Source organism: Salvelinus fontinalis, chromosome 40 (genome assembly GCF_029448725.1).
Source record: "Salvelinus fontinalis isolate EN_2023a chromosome 40, ASM2944872v1, whole genome shotgun sequence".
NCBI lineage: Eukaryota > Metazoa > Chordata > Actinopteri > Salmoniformes > Salmonidae > Salvelinus > Salvelinus fontinalis.
The window spans coordinates 18,501,840-18,520,795 of record NC_074704.1 but is presented as its reverse complement, the minus strand read 5'-3'; the positions used below and the strand labels follow the sequence as shown (position 1 = coordinate 18,520,795).

Genomic DNA, 18,956 nt, shown 5'->3' with positions numbered 1-18,956 from the left:
GACGTGCATTCGCACGCACAGCCGCAAACTTTTTAACATTGTTATCTTTACCACATTTACGTCTATTAATAATCGTCCTTCACGATTAAAAAATGTTTACATAAATGCATGGTTTATTTAATCTGTTCTATTTTAATCTATTTTCTAATTCACGTGACCGGAAACTCAGACTTTTGCGGAAGCTGTGCAAATATTTGCTAAAATCTCAAAACATTTCCCGGGAAAACAAAGTAAAACAAACTAACCAAGCGAGGGAAAGACGAGTAAGCTTTCTTAAGTAGGTTAGCTTGCTACTTTTGGTTGTCTTTGATCGCGTGTAGTGAGTCGTCTATGATGGTATGCAGTCTGAAGCAAAGGAACCAGAGGAGGATAGTGTATGGGAGGAACCTCCTTCAGTGCTGTGGGGACTGGACCCCATGTTCAACGCTTTCACCAGGCTCTATGTCAAAGACATCTTACAGATGAGAGAGTCCTGTCAAGTGTCAGGTATTGTTACCTTCAGTTTTGACAACATGAATGCCACTGTCATGTTTATTCAACTTTACTAGCTAACACATTTCATTTCCCCTAACCTAGGGATATACTTCTACAACTCTCACCCGATATTCAAAGTTGATGTGCTCGGGACTGTGGTGTACAAGCGAGAGCGAGAAGACTTCTTCTGTTACGGAGGTAATGATGAAGCTCAAGTGATTCGTTTGAAATATTCCTACTTTGTCTCTTCATATCAAACTATTATCCACATGCAAATATTGAGTCCATGTAAATCCAATATGGTTGCTGTTATAATTGCTTTACAGTTGATGATGGTACTGGTGTTATAAACAGCCTTTGCTGGAAAGATGAACAGTGGAGGGATCAAGGTGACCCTGCTACATGTAAGTGCAGATATTCTCATTATAACTGTATGTCAGCCCTGTTCAGATTCACGGTTGGCTGTATCATCTTCAGCAGGAGCAAGGTCTTTCGGTAGCAGCGCACGTGGAGACTTCAACCCAGCCAACGAGCTGAAGAAACTACGGCAAGCCCAACACAGCAGCTCCCACCTGGAGATAGGAGAACTGCTCAGGGTGCGAGGGCCCGTCAAGACCTCCAGACAACAGCGAGAGATAATGGCCTCTACATACTGTGAGTGGAGAGGTGACACATGTGAATATGGTCACACAGACGCGGGCATGCACGGTCATGCGCATATGGACACATACACACACTTCTGCATTTCGCAACTATACACAGTTTATTAAACCTGATTTATTGTTGTCCATACAATCTCTATTGGCCCCCCAATTCGTTGGTTGTAGATAAAGTGTCAGACCCGGTGATGGCGGTCCAGATATCCTGGATGATGGAGGTTCCTCAGCTCTACAGACAGTGCTATGATAAACCATTCCATCTGGACAGCAGTGCACAGAACCCTAACATTCAAGGGTAGGTCTGATAATCTCTAGCTGTATTCAATTGATGGTCAGTGAGGAGCAGCATCATTTTGGCTATTATGTATGATATTTCTTCCAACTTTGATTTTACTGACGTTTTTGTGAATATCTTTATGGCTTATTTGTTATTTCCTACAGTGGTTCGGCTTCCTACCTGCTTGGCAGAGCCATTCGTATCCTGAAGGACTTCCTGAAAGAGAAAGAAGTCACCAGGTTCAGACCCTATGATGTCCAGGACCTTTTACAGCCTCTGGTCTCCAGACAACCTCAGAAGACAGCATCAGAACAGGTAGAATATCTATGAACACCTATGTAGGCCCTATAAAGGGTTTGTGAAGGCAACATTAAGCTTTTAAGTTGTTCATTTTAAAGTGGGACTGCATTTTTTTCAAATGTGATTTGATGCTAGGAGCCTGAGGCTGGTCCATCATCGGGTCCACAAACATCTTTCAAACAGCTCAGGGAGCTACTCCAGAAGAGCCTTCAGATCCTGCAGGACGAAGGCCTGGTGTTCCGCAAGGTCAAATCTCAGGATGAAGTCTACCATGTAAGCAGCAGCAGCACATGAAGATGGATGTCTCAGAGGATCTAGGTGCTATGTGAAGCTCATCAAACACATTGACCCTGAGGCTCATGGGATGTGGGACACAAGTAAAGTGCTCAGCATACAAGAATGAAAGATTTTGAGACTGATCTTTCATTGTATTACTGTGGTGACTGAAGGTTATATTGGAATGACACAAGTAAGTATTGAGTCTACTGTCTTTTGCCCCTTTAGGTAACGGAACGGGACAAGGATCTTCTTATGGCAGTCAGAGACATTCTTCGGGAAGATTGCAGACGAGAGAAATGTAAGGGCATTTCCCCTCTTCTTACTCCTTCAGAGTACTTTACAATATACTGCTCCTCCAGTGCTATAACAGGGTATTATAATATGTATTGATGGTCTTTCTCTCGCGTTGCCAGATGCGGAAAAGGGTTGCCACATCCTGCACGTTCTGTCCAGTGTGAGACAGAGGTACAGTCGCAACGTGAGCAAGGCAGCCTTGGAGCTGGTCCTCAAAGCTCTGGAGTGTAATAGTGACATCATCAGCACCAGCGACAGTCATTACACTATCCTCTGACGCTGACTTAGACATTCTGGAACATTCCACAAACCGTCTGAAATGGAGGGAAACGGGGAGGTACTATCCGACCTTGTCCAATACGAAACGCATGTTTTTGTTTCCCGTTGGAAAAGTATATGTAACGTGTGCCCTAATAAATATGACCCTTAATACATTTGATTATTACTTAACATGGCCATCTTCAAGGTGTCAGTTGCTATCAATCATGCTAGAGCTATGTACATTTGTATGAATGTATATTTAAAGAGTACAGGACAAGCTATTTTGTGCAATATATATATATTTTTTAAATGTGCAAAAGTTGTGTAAATGAGATGATTGGCATTTTACCATTCAAACAATGAATCCTGATCTAGGATAACTTTTAAAACATGAAATTATTTGGCTTGCTCTAAAAGGATTTGGCTAAAAGCAAATCTACCCGCTCAACTTGGAGCATATGTTCATTTTGCACACGGGGGCAGTATTTCGTCGTTTAATATGCACCGCGATGCAGCCCGTCGCTGATTGGTCCACTTTGAAACATCTGTATCCATACGTCCAAGCTATTGATGAGAGCAGCCTATAGCGTTTTATGACTCAGTTGCCACCGCTGTCAAAGAAACTGCGAGGCAATATATGGAATAGTTTATGCTCTCTAGGCCTATGGAACAAATATGTTGTTATAGCTATTTGTAGCCTTTTTAATTTGTTATTTAAGCATAAATGTTTTTGATAAGGGAGATAATTGAATTGTTATGCTGAAACCAATCACATCCATAAAACGTATCCTTACATGGTCCAAGCGCAGTGTGAAGTTCACATTTTTCTTGTCATTAGCTACATTGTAGCCACTCTTGGGAGCACTTTAAGGAAACGTTACAGCTTGTGAAGATTATTACAATGATTACTCATCTTTTCCAACATCATATCTAAATGTTTACAAGCATATAGACATTTCCAAGATTCTCAGAACTACATGCAAGTATTCCATAAACTATGAGTTGGAATGGGACTTCAACCTTCTAGCACAGTTTACCTCAAGTGCCTCATCCCACTGGTGGACGCACGACAAGCAAGCCCATCCCACTAGACCCCCCCCCCCAAAAAAAAGAATTGCTCTGCGCCTTGCTTGCTTCTGGAGGCATTTGGCGGTGAATTCGGTGGCTTTTTTTTGCCTACCCCAACCCTATATAGCCTACAGGTATGCACCCCTCGCCGAAGGTATTGTGGTCCACACAAAGGAACTCGCTCCACTTTCCTATTTGAGGTGACCTCCTTCTCAGCACGCGACCGCTGGCCAGCCTGCCTTGTTGTCCAACGTGAAGATCTCGCCTTTTGGATTTCGGGCAGAATGTTTTAGCCATATATAAAGATAGATTCTCAATTGATAGGGACTATGATATATTCTGCATTTGGGTATGTTACGCATTGTCAAGGCAAGACATTTGATTCCTTGCGCCTGAACATTAGCTAGAATCGACAACCCAATCAATGAATGTCCTTTTTGAATTCTTCTTCAACGTTTCTTGAACTGCAGAGGTTATAGCCTACTACAGAAACTGGAATATTGCATTTATTGTGTGTGTACGCTGTAGCCATTTCCAACGTCAAGATGCAGTTTCGGACAGTGTTGGATGTAAAAGTCGTGGACGTGGAGAAGCGGCGCAATCCGTCCAAACATTACGTGAGTAGGATATACCCCTCACCATTTATCTACCTACCTGGGTCCATTCAAAAGCCGAACTACAATGACTACCTCATATATTCTGTATATATTTACGAATAGAATACACGGTGAAAGGTTTCACCACTTATAGCCTATATCAGTCATCGCAGCTCATCACAGTTTTGATTAAACTAGCCAATGATTCATGAGTTATTAATTCAGTCTGCCAATCAATATCTCCATTTCTCAAATTGTGTAGGAGATTATATATTCTGTGTATGGCACTGGCCTCTTAGAACATATATGTCATTCTTGTCATTCATTTGAATGTGTTATAGCCTAACCAATGAATGTAAAGAAGGGTTATAACTAGTGACAATACAGACACTATAAGTAATGACAGGTTACAACTGTGGCATATCTTTTTCAATAACATGGGAACCCGAACTGTAATGCATTATTCAACTGGAACTAATATAGACTTTTGTATATCTAGGGAGTTTCTTAGAATACCACATCTGTAGAGACTAGGTCTTGAGAACGATAACCGTTGTCATAAATGGTGGTATGACATACTACTTATGACGTAAGTTGTCCAGTGTGGCTCAGTTGGTAGAGCATGGCGCTTGCACCGCCAGGGTTGTGGGTTTGATTCCCGGGGCCACTCGTTTGTAAAATGTACCCACGTATGACTAAGTCGCTTTGGATAAAAGCATCTGCCAAATGGCATATATTATATTATAAATCACAAGACCTGACATAGTTTATTGCCGATTCAAGCTAAAACAAATTTAATTAGACGGATTCACTGTTAGTATCGTACTTCCTGTCTAGAATCATGCAGGCGTTAGCCAAAGTGAATGATTGGATAGACTACCCTTAAATGTTTATCATAAACTCATCTATTAGTTTAGTAGTCATCCTCGGTGTTGTACAATTGAACACAGAACTACTGTAGTCTACCTATGGGTCCCTCAAGGCAGCTTACTGTAATCTTGGGAAAGTGATATTTTTGAACTTTGCCTACAGCAGGTGTAACAGATGTATAATGTACTCTCCATGCGTTGTGTTTTCTCATAATAAATCACTTCGGCCAGTGGTCCCAGTTGAGCATCATTTATTTCTGCTGTTGTTAAATGGGAAACAGCACGTTAGTTGTGCAGGGCTTAACGGTATTGATGGCTGTCGATGGCAAAATCTATAGCATGAAGACAACTGTGTTAGCCGTGGCTTATGTGACCATGACATCAGTGTATGCTAGCTAACACAATTATTTACAGCAATCATATGCCAAAGCACATCCCAGAAAGCCCCTCAATCCCTAACAGGTACCATATACCCACACATGTATAAAATCAGTAACGTACAGCAAACTTGTACACTTTGTAAAATAGAAAATAGAATACAGTATTCAGAACGTGACCTATCCCTTGCATCACATTTTCATACTGGGAAGACCTGACGTTCGCGATCTCCCCCTATCTGCAAGCGGGGCCAATCACAACACCCCTTATTGTCATCAGAGTTGAACTAACCAATAAGAATGCTTGAACATCAAATACACATTTCTTTAGAGGCAAGTGGAAACATAACCAACCCTGTTACACAGGCATACGAATCAATATCTCATTACACTCCAGACTCCTGGGACCGCTATACATCGCTAACAAACAAGTTATTATAAATCTCATTAAATATGATCATACTAGATGTTGTCAACTCAAACACTCCATGTTGCTGTTGAAATAATCATGCACTCAGGAAATTATATTATATTTTCATAATTTGCCTGTAGTCCGCTTATACATCAATATCTCTTTAAGATTTACACACATGCAGGCTTTTGGGATGTCGTGGCTTACAGACCATATATTATACCTAACCTGCAAGGAACATCATGCACCAACAGCCATCAGATCCACATAGACCTACTCAACCATTAGACGTACTACATGTATTGCATGTTGTTAGTTGTTGCTGGTGATTCCCAGGCCAGTGTTGTGTTCAGTTGTGTTTTAGGGCTGTGCAGTCTCATAGGCCTCTCTCTGGCCTAGTTTCCGTTGCTACCATGCCCCTGGGATCACCGCTAGCTAGTCACTGTGAGAAGAAACTGGAGGGAGTAATCCCCAGACCGTGTGTGTGTGTGTGTGTGTGTGTGTTTGTGTGAAAGAGAGAAGTGTGTGTGTGAGTGAGAGGGAGAGAGAGAAAGATTCTGTCCCTCCACCAATCTCAACACTCTGTTGGTGAAAACAGCTGGAAACACTTATCCTATGAGAACAGAGTGAGAGAAAGGGAATGAGACACACGTCTTTGTCAGTGGTGAAGTGGTCATGTGACCCAGGGGGACACATCTGCTTAGACACAGAAGCTATTACAACACCGCTTCTGTCTTGTTCAGGTGAGATGAGTGTTTAAAGAGCTGGTAGCAATCCAGCAGTATTTGCTTTTCAAATGAAGCCACCGCTACTCATTCAAGCCAACAACATTTGGAAACCTTTTGGACGTCCCTTTAGTCAGAACCAGCCGTGCTAGTTGTTGTTCAGCATCGTAAAACAGCCCTCATGGGATTGTTTCCTATTGAAATATTTATTAAGTCATCAAAAACAGAATGATGACCTGAGTGAAAAGGTCTCTGTTTTCGAATGGTTACTGCTCACTGAGAGAATCACATTCAAGGGTTTTTATTAGGCCGGGCTTTAGGCTTGGCTCGTTGTTTTCCTCAGTTTGACGATGATAGGGTCCAGCAGGAAAGAGAGTGGTGTCTGTATGTGTGTGAGTCAGGGTGATGTGCTGACGTCTGTCGTCAGTGAAGTCATTGTACTCTGTTCACTTCACACAGGCTTCGCCCCGTCACTGAACATGAGGCCTTGGAAGTGTGTGTGTGTGTGTGTGCGTTACATTTGATCGTGTGTGCCATTTTATCTATCCTCTCTTCCAGCTCGAAATGAGAACTCATACAAGCTCAGATCTCAATCTTGTTTTATGCAAACTGTTCCCGAAAATTTGAACAGAGCCTGGAAAAAGGTCCTTTCATTACTCAGCCCCCCTAGTCTGGAATTCCCTCCAAGCCACCCTAAAACTACAGGACCTGGAGTCCCTGGAGGAGTTCAAAGGGCAAATAGATGAACAGGTTGTTGAGACATGTAGCTGTTTCTAGTTGTCTCCCGATGTCACTAGTTTGCGTTGCCTTGTAAGGAAGCATGTGGTTTTAAATGACACACACATACATCTACTGTTTGTATTTGTGCTGTTGCCAGTGTCTTCTGTCTGTGTTGTCCGTTTTGTATTATATCATCTTTAATCATTGTTTTATCCCCTGTCCCCACATGAAGCGTTTTGCCTCGTCAGGCCGTCATTGTATACTGAACAAAAATATAAACGCAACATGTAAAGTGTTTGTCCCATGTTTCATGAGCTGAAATAAAAGATCCCAGAAATGTCCATGAACACAAAAAGCTTATTTCTCTAAAATGTTGTGGACAAATTGGTTTACATCCCTGTTAGTGAGCATTTCTGCTTTGCCAAGATAATCCATCCACCTGACAGGTGTTGCATATCAAGAAGCTGATTAAACAGCATTATTATTAAACAGGTCCACCTTGCGCTGGGGACAATAAAAGTCCACTCTGAAATGTGCAGTTTTATTACACAACACAATGCCACAGATGTCTCATGTTTTGAGGGAGCATGCAACTGGCATGCTGACTGCAGGTATGTCCACCATAGCTCTTGCTGGAGAATTGAATGTTCTGAAACAAATCTGTAAATGTTCCAGTTCTTGCATAGCCTGCATCACCAGACATTTCACCCATTGAGCATGTTTGGGATGCTCTGGATGGATGTATACAACAACGTGTTTTTAGTTCCGCCAATATCCAGCAATTTCACACAGCTATTGAAGACAACAAGGCCACAATCAACAGCCTGATAATCTCTATGCAAGCAGATGTGTTGCGCTGCATGAGGCAAATGGTTGTCACACCAGATACTAACTGGTTTTCTGATCTATGCCCCCACCTTTTTTTTTAAAGGTGTCTGTGACCAACAAATGCATATCTGTATTCCCAGTTATATGAAATCCATAGATTAGGGCATCATATTTTTTTTTTTTTTTTTTTAATTTGTAAAAATTATTTTATCCCATTTCCTCCCCAATTTTCGTGGTATCCAATCGCTAGTAATTACTATCTTGTTTCATCGCTACAGCTCCCGTACGGGCTCGGGAGAGACGAAGGTCGAAAGCCATGCGTCCTCCGAAGCACAACCCAACCAAGCCGCACTGCTTCTTAACACTCCAATCCGGAAGCCAGCCGCACCAATGTGTCGGAGGAAACACCGTGTACCTGGCCCCCTTGGTTAGCGCGCACTGCGCCCAGCCCGCCACAGGAGTCACTGGAGCGCGATGAGACAAGAATATCCCTACCGGCCAAACCCTCCCTAACCCGGACGACGCTATGCCAATTGTGCGTCGCCCCACGGACCTCCCGGTCGCGGCCGGCTGCGACAGAGCCTGGGCGCGAACCCAGAGACTCTGGTGGCGCAGCTAGCACTGCGATGCATTGCCCTAGACCACTGCGCCACCCGGGAGGCCCAGGGCATAACTCATTTATTTCAATTGACTGATTTCCTTATATGAACTGTAACACAGTAAAATCTTTCAAATTGTTGCATGTTGTGTTTATAATTTTTTTCAGTATAAATAAGAATGTGTTATTGATTGACTTGCCTGGTTAAATAAATCAAATAAAAAGGAGGGATTTTATTACTGGAGCCCTGAACACATGTTGCTGAATGTCTCAACAACAGACAGATGTTGTCTAGTCACTTTGGAGAACTTTATTTGTCTGGAACAGTGGGAAGTCTTTTTCAACCTAAGTCTTTATGATTACTTTAAAACGAACAGATTATTACAAGATGGGATGTGTATTAGGCAACACGTCTTAATCATCACCAACATGTACAAACAGTTATTTTTTATATATATATATTTTTTACAATACAAAATATGTAGCACATCCCATTCTTTTGATATCCAGTCAACCACATGAAACATTGCCCCTAGCTCCATGTCATTTCTGTATGTCGACACATTCAGGAATCACGATGCGAAGATGGACGACAAGGGTGGGCATTATGTGGGGCTTGCAATGGTAGCCCTTGCCCTTACCGTGAGAAATTGGCCATACAGTATACTGCAACTGTACCTCACTGTGTGTGTAGTCTAGCAATATGGCAATTTCAAAGTGAGGCCTCTAGGATTGCGTAACCGAGCTGTACTGATTGAAACAGGATACAATGAACAACTCTATGTGGATTGTTCTACTGTACATGACAAGACTGAAAGCAGAGAGTGAGAGAGGTAAGGGGAGAGAGAGAGGAGGAAATGACAGCTGAATGGACACTTTTCCGCTTTTTCCTTATCCCTCTCAGAAAAACTTCTGTTTGCCTGGTCTAGGCCTTCTCTTCCTGTTTCCTGTTGGCTGCTGCACTCTTAGAAAAAAGGGTTCCAAAAGGGTTCTTCGGTTGTCCCGATAGGAGAACCCTTTTTGGTTCCAGATAGAACCCTTTTGGGTTCCAGGTGGGACCCTTTTGGGTGCCATTTAGAACCTTCTGTGGAAAGGGTTCTACATGGAACCACAAAGAGATTTACATGGAACCAAAAGGGTTCTATCTGGAACCAAAAAGGGTTCTTCAAGGGGTTTCCTATGGGGACAGCTGAAGAAACCTTTTAGGTTCTAGATGCCACTTTTCTTTCTAAGGGTGTGGTTAGGGAGAGGAAGAGAGAGAGAAAGGAGGCATGCACTTCCTATGCCCTGGGTAGAGAATGTGGAGAGAGGCGAAGGATGTGAAAACTGATAAGGACCACAGTTTTAGGAGGGGTGGTTGGGTTGGTGGGCGATCAAGGGCAGTATATTGGCAGAGCTTATGCAAACCTCTATTAAAGGGGTTTCCCACCATAGAGCCACTGCCAAACCAAAGACCTTGGTCTAGTTAAAGTTAGACTTGGATGGCAGGCTGTTCTCGTACAGTATGGATGGCAGGCTGTTTTTGTTCTCTTAGTACAGTATGACCTGGTGAATGAGTAGAGGAGATACACACACATGGACCACACAGGAAGCCGCTGAGTGAGGCTTATAATAATGTCTGGAATGGAGTGAATGAAACAGAAGGAGATACCGTTCCATTCACTCCATTCCAGACATTATGAGAAGCCCTCAGCAGCTTCCTGTCGTCCACTTGTGTGGATCTCCTCTTCTCATGTGCTTGATGAGTTCGATACCAGTCCATTTATTCTGTTACCGTGAGCCTGTCCTCCCCAGTTAAGGTGCCACAGACACGCATGCGCACGTCTTCAAGCTGTCGTGTCGTCCGTAACCTCTTTTCACCTGTTTGTTTAATACAGTCTGTCTCTATTAGCTTAGTTGTGGTTATTATGGAAAGGGGATTTCCCTTTAGATCTATTCTCAAGCAAATGTTTTTTCCATCCTTGTACTTCATTCAATCCCCACGCATAATCCATATGAAAGTCATCTGGTTAGCAGCATGTAATGCCTTTCTGTTTTAGAAGTTAGGTTAAGAATAGTGTTTTAGGCGGGGTTCGGTGTAATTTTGTGGCTAGGCCCACAGTCTATGCTCCACCAAGCCCTCTGCTCAGCCCTCCTCACTCTTAAACTAGGAAACTGGGAAACACAAGGGTTCTACAGAGACGGTAAGTCATTTTCTCCATTCGTAGACACAAACTATTGTAGTTTGGTTTATTTAGAGTCTTATATTGTGGTTGCTAGTCACTATATGTGGTGGAAAAGGGTGATTAATTTGTGCTGAATAAAAGCTGTCAAACCATAACTAAGCTAATCATAGCAATGTGTAGCCTATGATTCGTGGTTGATTCATTGAAGTAATCAGAGATCCAATTTGCTCTTTTTAATCTTTCTCCGAAATACCGGACATGAATGAGACTTGATGGCAAGAGATGATGACGAACAAGGGCTTTCTCTTGCTAGGTCTGGGTGGCTGAGACACAAACTTGTTTGATTCATTTGTATTTGTCCATGCATGTACTTTCCCTCTTTGTTTTTCAATGTCTCATCAAACCCATTTGGCTGTTGACATGAGTGCAGAAGAATAGAATTGAATATAATATAATATATATTTGCTGTATTTCTTTTGGTTGCTGATGTCGCAGGGTATCCAGAGAGTAATACATGTAATTATATTGTAATAAAGTATTATAAATAATTAAAATCACAGTAATAAACTGAATCACCATTTATAGCCGAACTAATTACCTTAACCTCCTATTTATATGATATATTATGTAATCTGCTACAGTGATTTACGATTTAGGTTGGGCCCATTGTTTACATAAATCTCCCCTACCCATCTAGCTGTCAAATGTTCCGGTTGCCAAACCAAGAAGTGGGTCTGATGGTAACAGCTGACCTTTAGAAGCTAGGGCTAGCGTGCCAGCCAGTACAGGTTTACGACTGGATTGCCAAGAGTGATTATGCAGGAAATGTTTAATGGTGTTAAATCTGGGTTCTCTGTGTACTGTAAGTACAAATCAAATTTTATTTGTCACACGCACCTTACAGTGAAATGCTTACTTACAAGCCCAACAATGCAGTTTCAAAAAAAGGAAAAAAAAGAAAGAAAAGTAACAAAGTAACCCCCCCCACAAAAAAAAGAAAAAAAAAGAAGAAAAAAAAGGAACAAATAATTAAAGAGCAGTCGTAAAATAACAATAGCGAGGCTATGTACACGGGGTTCCGGTTAGTCGAGGTAATTGAGGTAATATGTACATGTAGGTAGAGTTATTAAAGTGACTATGCATAGATAACAACAGAAAGTAGCAGCAGCATAAAAGAGGGGGGGGGCATTGCAAATAGTCTGGGTAGCCATTTGATTAGATGTTCAGGAGTCTTATGGCTTGGGGGAAGAAGCTGTTTAGAAGCCTCTTGGACCTAACCTTGGCGCTCCGGTACCGCTTGCCGTGCGGAAGCAGAGAGAACAGTTTATGACTAGGGTGGCTGGGGTCTTTGAAAAATTTTAGGGCCTTCCTCTGACACTGCCTGGTATAGAGATCCTGGATGGCAGGCAGCTTGGCCCCAATGATGTACTGGACTGTACACACTACCGTCTGTAGTGCCTTGCGGTCGGAGGCCTAGCATTTGCCATACCAGGCGGTGATGCAACCCGTCAGGATGGTGCAGTTGGTTTTGTCGTTCCCTCTTCATGACTGTCTTGGTGTGCTTGGACCATGTTAGTTTGTTGGTGATGTGGACACCAAGGAACTACAGTGTCGTAGAATAGAGGGCGTTATGCAGTAAAGGTAATGTTGGGTAATGTATAAACGTATTTATAAATGTTGTAAACTTTTTGTTTTGTCTACATGTTTTGTCTCTTTTGTTTTCTGTTTTGGAACTGCAACATTGTTTGATTTGCCCAGACATGCATACTATTGAAGAATGTCTAACCGTATGGCAAGGCCAGGATTTTATCTTGACTTGAACGGTGCAGCAACACTTGACTACACACCATCTGGGATTCCATCAGCACACCTTCTGTTGCTGTGAAGACACTCTTATAACGCTGTGTTGTTCAAATGTGTTAAACCTTTGTAAAATGAGAAAACAAATCTAACTCCCTCTAACTGACAGTTAGTGAGTAACTTTGTGTGTGTGTGCGTGTTTGGTCCCCTAAAATAATGATTCAGAGTGTTTTGGCTGTGTGGACCCACAGCCGCTCACGACTGGCTGTACTTGAACCATGAGTCAACCTGCAACGCATCGACATGCTATTTTAAAACGTTGCTGGAATTTGTTACCCTCATCTGAGAGTCGATGAAAAAATTTCTTTTCAAGCTGTCAAATTTTTCACAAGTCAATCCTATATCAATCCAGAAATATAATTGAGTTGACACCTACAGAATAGGTTTGTTTTGCATTCAGGTAGTGATGGGCTGTACTAGGCTGTTAACTCACATTCAATCCCATTCAGTCCCTGAGGGATGATATAGTCTATTTTAGGTTGGACGAGGGCATTAGGTTTAAGCTTGATATTTTGGGCGTGGGTTGTGTGTGGTGTGGATATAGACTAGTTCTGTTTTCCATTGTGGTTCCTATGAGGACAGATCCATCTGTTCTGCTGGTTGGGATGGGATCGTTTTAACTGAGTCTGTGTCTTCCTTCCTCTTCCCTCCCTCCCTCCGTTGGCCCATCCCAGAGAGGTTTTTCTCTACGGTCAAATTAAGCGGCCAAGTGGCATTGGGTGGTGGAGGAGGGAGGATGACAACATGCCGTTCAGGTCAAACGCATTTATAGAACAACACACCCACTCGCTGGAAGTCCGGGCAAGCCCACACACACTTGCTTGAGGTGTACGCACGCACGCACGCACGCACACACACACACACCAGTACAAGTGCAGGCGGGCATGCAGCTCTTCCAGACCCTCCAAGGGAAATGGTGTCAGATAAAGTCCATATCTATGTGGATTGCTATGCTCTAACAGCATGAAGATATTTGGGGTATTTGGGATAAGGTCTTTACTCAGTATCAGACTCATTGCTGAGGCCTCATTCATTCACCAGTTTCTTCATTCATCTAACCTCCCTTAGTTTTGGCTTTCCGTTGTGATTCATTACGAAGTTTCTCATTTGGCCTTGAGCTGTAAAAAAAATATGGTTTAATGTTTGGTGATGTATAGTGTTTCTGATAAAGGATATCCTACTTCACTGAAGGTGGAACACAACATGTGAAGTCCTTACAGAATAACTTAACTGTCTGACTACAGAATCTGTAAAGACTCCAGTAAATACATTCACCAACCCTCCAGCACCACTGACTTTGGCAGCAGCAATACAAATCAAGCCAAGCCATTGAAAGTGTGATCCTATGGAGTCACTAACGCATCATTAGCTAGCATAGCATGACAGACTTCAAGTGGACATTGCCATAGGAGTCGCTAACAGGTCATTAGCATGACATAACAGACTTCCAGTGGCTTTGATGTTAGCATAACATTTCCATGGGAGTGGAAAGGCGAGTGCTGGAGCCACTACTCGCTAACACAATACAAATCTAACCAAGACGCTGACACTAACCCTATGGAGTCACTATCACGTCATTGGCTTAGCATTAGCATGACATACTTCCAGTGGCTTGGATGTTAGCGTAACATTTCCACAGGCGATAATTGTGAAAACACTTGCGTTGGAAGCTAGCCAGCAATAGCTGGTGTCATTCCAGCAGCAACAAGGCCTTTTAACACAGGGCTTTGTTCTTGGAAGTGTATTTTGTTTCAAGTGGCTGATTCTCTTACGTCAGGTCTCTTTTGTTTGGGATAATTCTTCTAAGGCTAGCTGTTATGACTGTTCTTGGCAGGTTGCTGCAGGGACCAGTGTGTAAGATGTATTATGACGAGGGTTAGCTGTGCTAGTAGACCAGGGATTAGGGTTACGCCTGTGTCTGACACATCACAAAGGGAACTTGAGTTTCAATGGCCAACATATCATGAGGTGATTTTCATCTATAGACATAGTGAAGACGGCAAAATATTTCATGAGGTGAATTGTTCCTATATTGACAAGTCGACCACATTTAGTTCTCAAAGTGCAACCATAGGCCTACACAGTGCTGTAGCTTCATTTAGCCTATTTGGATGGCTGACTTAATCTTATTTGGTTGTCAATCTTTTGACAATGGCTGTTTTTGTTAGCAATCTTTGCCCTGATTTTGAGTGCACGCCAGATGTAAACATGTTTGACATGCTTTATGATTATGAAGTATATGGAAACTCTATGAACTTAAACAAATGGTGTGTTTTTGTAGTAGAGGTTGGGCTGAGAACAATGAAGCCAAATGGCCAATGGTATAGGTTTGTGACTTAACCTCAATGTCCTCAGTACTATAGCATATTATAACTGTGAAAGGCTATGTTCAGTAGCAGTTAGCCTTGATTTTAACAGTCACGTTTCAAACTTATGTTTGTTGCTTGCTATTTTGTGACTTCAAATAGCCATTTCACCAGATATCCTACTGTATATTGGCACAACACTTCCTCTGTAGATATCCATCATAAACCCGAGGTCCAACCCATTCAACCCTCCTGACTGACCTCTCTTATGGGAATTTTCCAGACTCCTTGATATCTTTCCTATGTTCCGGTATGTTAGATTAAAGCGGAGATGATATCAGCATCAATTACATTACCAACCCTCCGGGTCTGGAACAAAATGGCCGGTTTCTACACGTCATCTATCATATAAATATAGTTACTGGAAGGAACAAAGCGCCTCAGACAAAGCCCCATCCACTTGAATGGGAATGGCTTTTGTAATTGTAACTCGTGGCTGGGGCAGGAAGTGCAGAGGGTCAATGTGTAGAGAAGGTGAATGAGATCACCATAATGTTCCCCCGCTTTTACGCCTTGACAGATATATGTGCGTGTCATTGACCTTTGAAGTTCAGGGGTTGTTGCCTTGGAAGGCCGTGTGTCGGGTCCACATTGTTAACCATGCGCTTTCTCTCATTGCAGGTGTATCTCATCAATGTCACATACTCTGACAACACCTCCCACATAATCTACAGGAGATACAGCAAATTCTTTGACCTTCAGGTAATGTTGACTCTCTCCTTATTCTCTATTATTCTCTAAAAACATGTCTGCACTACTATTCTCCACACATGGTTGAGTCAATGAATCAATGTGAGTTTTAGTAATTAGTCTGGGAGTGGGGGAGAGGTACGGTCTGTATCTCTTGTAGCCTCAGAGACGCAGTAGTGTTACAACACGTACACACACACACACACACACACACACACACACACACACACACACACACACACACACACACACACACACACACACACACACACACACACACACACACACACACACACACACACACACACACACACACACACACACACACACACACACACTCACACTCACACACTCTCTCTCTCTCTCTCTCTCTCTCTCTCTCTCTCTCTCTCTCTTTCTCTCTTTCTCTCTCTTTCTCTCTCTTTCTCTCTCTTTCTCTCTCATCTCTGCCTTGGCCCCAAAACGTCAAGGAGCTGACAGGCTGTTTTATAGTACAAGAGAAATCCACATGGAAGTCAATTTAATGTACTGTAGCATGTTTTATAGCGGCCTGCCGGGGGACTCTCAGGTGATGTGTGTGTGTGTGTGTGTGTGGTGACTGTTGGAGCGTTTCACATATAAGCTTACATGACTCTTGTGTTTAACATGCCAAAACTACGCTTCAGATTAGCCCTGTATTTTCTTTGGAATGGGAGCTGGGCTGCTGCAGTAAAAACCCTGCAGGTTGAGGAGTGTGTGTGTGTGTGTGTGTGTGTGTGTGTGTGTGTGTGTGTGTGTGTGTGTGTGTGTGTGTGTGTGTGTGTGTGTGTGTGTGTGTGTGTGTGTGTGTGTGTGTGTGTGTGTGTGTGCGCGCGCACGCATACACTCTATACACCCCTGTTCTTTGCAAGCTGATAGGCAGAGTAGCAGCATAGGTCTTGGGGTCTCCCGGTCATTCTGGTCAATATGAAAGAGCCATACATAGAGAAAGACTTGGGTTGATCTCAATAGCCTTAGTGTGCAGCCTGACAGGAAATGAAGGTTCCTACCCTCAAAGGTCCCATTGATAACCAGTGGGTGCAACGGAAAAAAGCCTCCCCCTTGGAAGTGATCACTCCCAATGTGTAATAAAGAAAAGGTAGAACAATAAACAGGGTCGACTGAGGAAGTTTGTATCTTGGTTCCACTGCTGAAATGTAGACTATGAGGAGATATAGGTGAGCGCACACACACACACACACACGCACGCGCGCACACACACACGCGCACGCGCGCACGCACGCACGCACGCACGCACACACACACACACACACACACACACACACACACACACACACACACACACACACACGCGCGCACACACGCACACACACACACGAGGGGTTCAAATTGCTGCTTGGGTGTCACGCCCTGGCCATAGAGAGGCTTTTATTCTCTATTTTGGTTAGGCCACGTTGTGACTAGGATGGGCATTCTAGTTTCTTTATTTCTATGTTTTCTATTTCTTTGTGTTTGGCCGGGTGTGGTTCTCAATCAGAGGCAGCTGTCTATCGTTGTCTCTGATTGAGAACCATACTTAGGTAGCCCTTTTTTCCACCTGTCTTGGTGGGAAGTTAACTTTGTTTAGGGCACATAGCCTTTAGCTTCATGGTTTGTTTTGGTATTGGTTATTGTTTTGTTGGCGGCATCTACTATTAAAAGTATGTACGCTCACCACGCTGCGCTTTGGTCCACTTCTTACAACGGCCGTGACAGAACTTCCCACCAACAACGGACCAAGCAGCGTGGTAAGGAGGAGCAGCGTGTCCAGGATTCATGGACTTGGGAGGAGATCCTGGATGGTAAGGGACCCTGGAGGCAGGCTGGGGAGTATCGCCGTCCACGGGAGGAACTGGAGGCAGCAAGAGCAGAGCGGCAGCGTTACGAAGGGACACGGCTAGCAAGGAAGCCCGAGAGGCAGCTCCACCCCAAAAATTTTTTTGGGGGGTAACACGGGGATTGTGGCTGAGTCAGGTTGGAGACCTGAGCCAACTCCCAGTGCTTATCGTGGCGAGTGTCATACTGGTCAGGCACCGTGTTATGCGGTGGAGCGCACGGTGTCTCCAGTGCGCATGCACAGCCCGTTGCGCTACCTTTCAGCTCACCGAATCGGCCGGGCTAGAGTGGGCATCCAGCCAGGTCGGAGGTTGCCTGCTCAGCGCATCTGGCCGCCAGTACGTCTCTACGGCCCGGGATATCCTGCGCCGGCTCTGCTCACTGTGTCTCCGGTGCGTCTGCACAGCCCAGTGCATCCTGTGCCTGCGCCCCGCATCTGCAGGGCGAAAGTAACCATCCAGCCAGGACGGGTTGTGCAGGCTCTATGCTCAAGACCTCCAGTGCGCCTCCACGGCCCAGTGTATCTGGTGCCTCTGCCTAGGACAGGGCCTCCTGTATGTCTCTCCAGCCTGGTGAGTCCTGCGCCTAGAACTAATCCTCCCGTATGTCTCCCCAGCCTGGTGAGCCCTGTGGCAGCTCAACGTACCAGACTGCCCATACGTCTCCTCCCTCCAGTGATGATCCATGGCAAGAAGCCTCCAGTGATGATCTATGGCAAGAAGCCTCCAGTGAGGATCCATGGCACAAAGCCTCTAGTGATGATCCATGGCAAGAAGCCTCCAGTGATGATCCATGGCACGAAGCCTCCAGTGATGATCCATGGCAAGAAGCCTCCAGTGATGATCCATGGCACGAAGCCTCCAGTGATGATCCATGGCAAGAAGCCTCCAGTGATGATCCATGGCAAGAAGCCTCCAGTGATGATCCATGGCACGAAGCCTCCAGTGATGATCCATGGCAAGAAGCCTCCAGTGATGATCCATGGCACGAAGCCTCCAGTGAGGAGTCATGGAACGAAGGCCTCCAGTCCGGAGCCTCCAGCCCGGAGCCTCCAGCGAAGGTCTCCAGTCCAGAGCCTCTAGCGACGTTCTCCAGTCCGTAGCCTCTAGCGACGTTCTCCAGTCCGTAGCCTCTAGCGACGTTCTCCAGTCCGTAGCCTCTAGCGACGTTCTCCAGTCCGGTGCCTCCAGCGACGTTCTCCAGTCCGGTGCCTCCAGCGACGGCCTCCAGTCCGGAGCCTCCAGCGACGGCCTCCAGTCCGGAGCCTCCAGCGACGGCCTCCAG

The 18,956-nt window shown here is 44.2% G+C and overlaps 2 protein-coding genes across 6 annotated transcripts in view; both read left to right on the top strand.

Annotated features, from left to right (window-relative positions):
• Window positions 1-82: 82 nt before the first annotated feature.
• On the top strand, window positions 83-2,715 carry LOC129839763 (CST complex subunit STN1-like). The gene is made up of 9 exons (XM_055907401.1): window positions 83-486; window positions 577-672; window positions 801-878; window positions 952-1,128; window positions 1,302-1,428; window positions 1,575-1,725; window positions 1,846-1,983; window positions 2,215-2,287; window positions 2,403-2,715. The coding sequence occupies exons 1-9, from the start codon at window positions 339-341 to the stop codon at window positions 2,558-2,560; spliced, it is 1,146 nt and encodes a 381-aa protein (XP_055763376.1). The 5' UTR covers window positions 83-338; the 3' UTR covers window positions 2,561-2,715.
• Window positions 2,716-3,646: 931 nt separating this feature from the next.
• LOC129839762 (SH3 and PX domain-containing protein 2A-like) overlaps window positions 3,647-18,956 on the top strand; it is a 122,795-nt gene continuing 107,485 nt past the window's right edge. For all 5 annotated transcript variants that reach the window (XM_055907397.1, XM_055907396.1, XM_055907398.1 and 2 more), the window contains exons 1-2: window positions 3,647-4,229; window positions 15,750-15,830. In XM_055907397.1, the coding sequence (XP_055763372.1) occupies window positions 4,158-4,229; window positions 15,750-15,830 (153 nt within the window). In that variant the 5' untranslated portion in view covers window positions 3,647-4,157. The remainder of the gene's footprint in view (window positions 4,230-15,749; window positions 15,831-18,956) is intronic.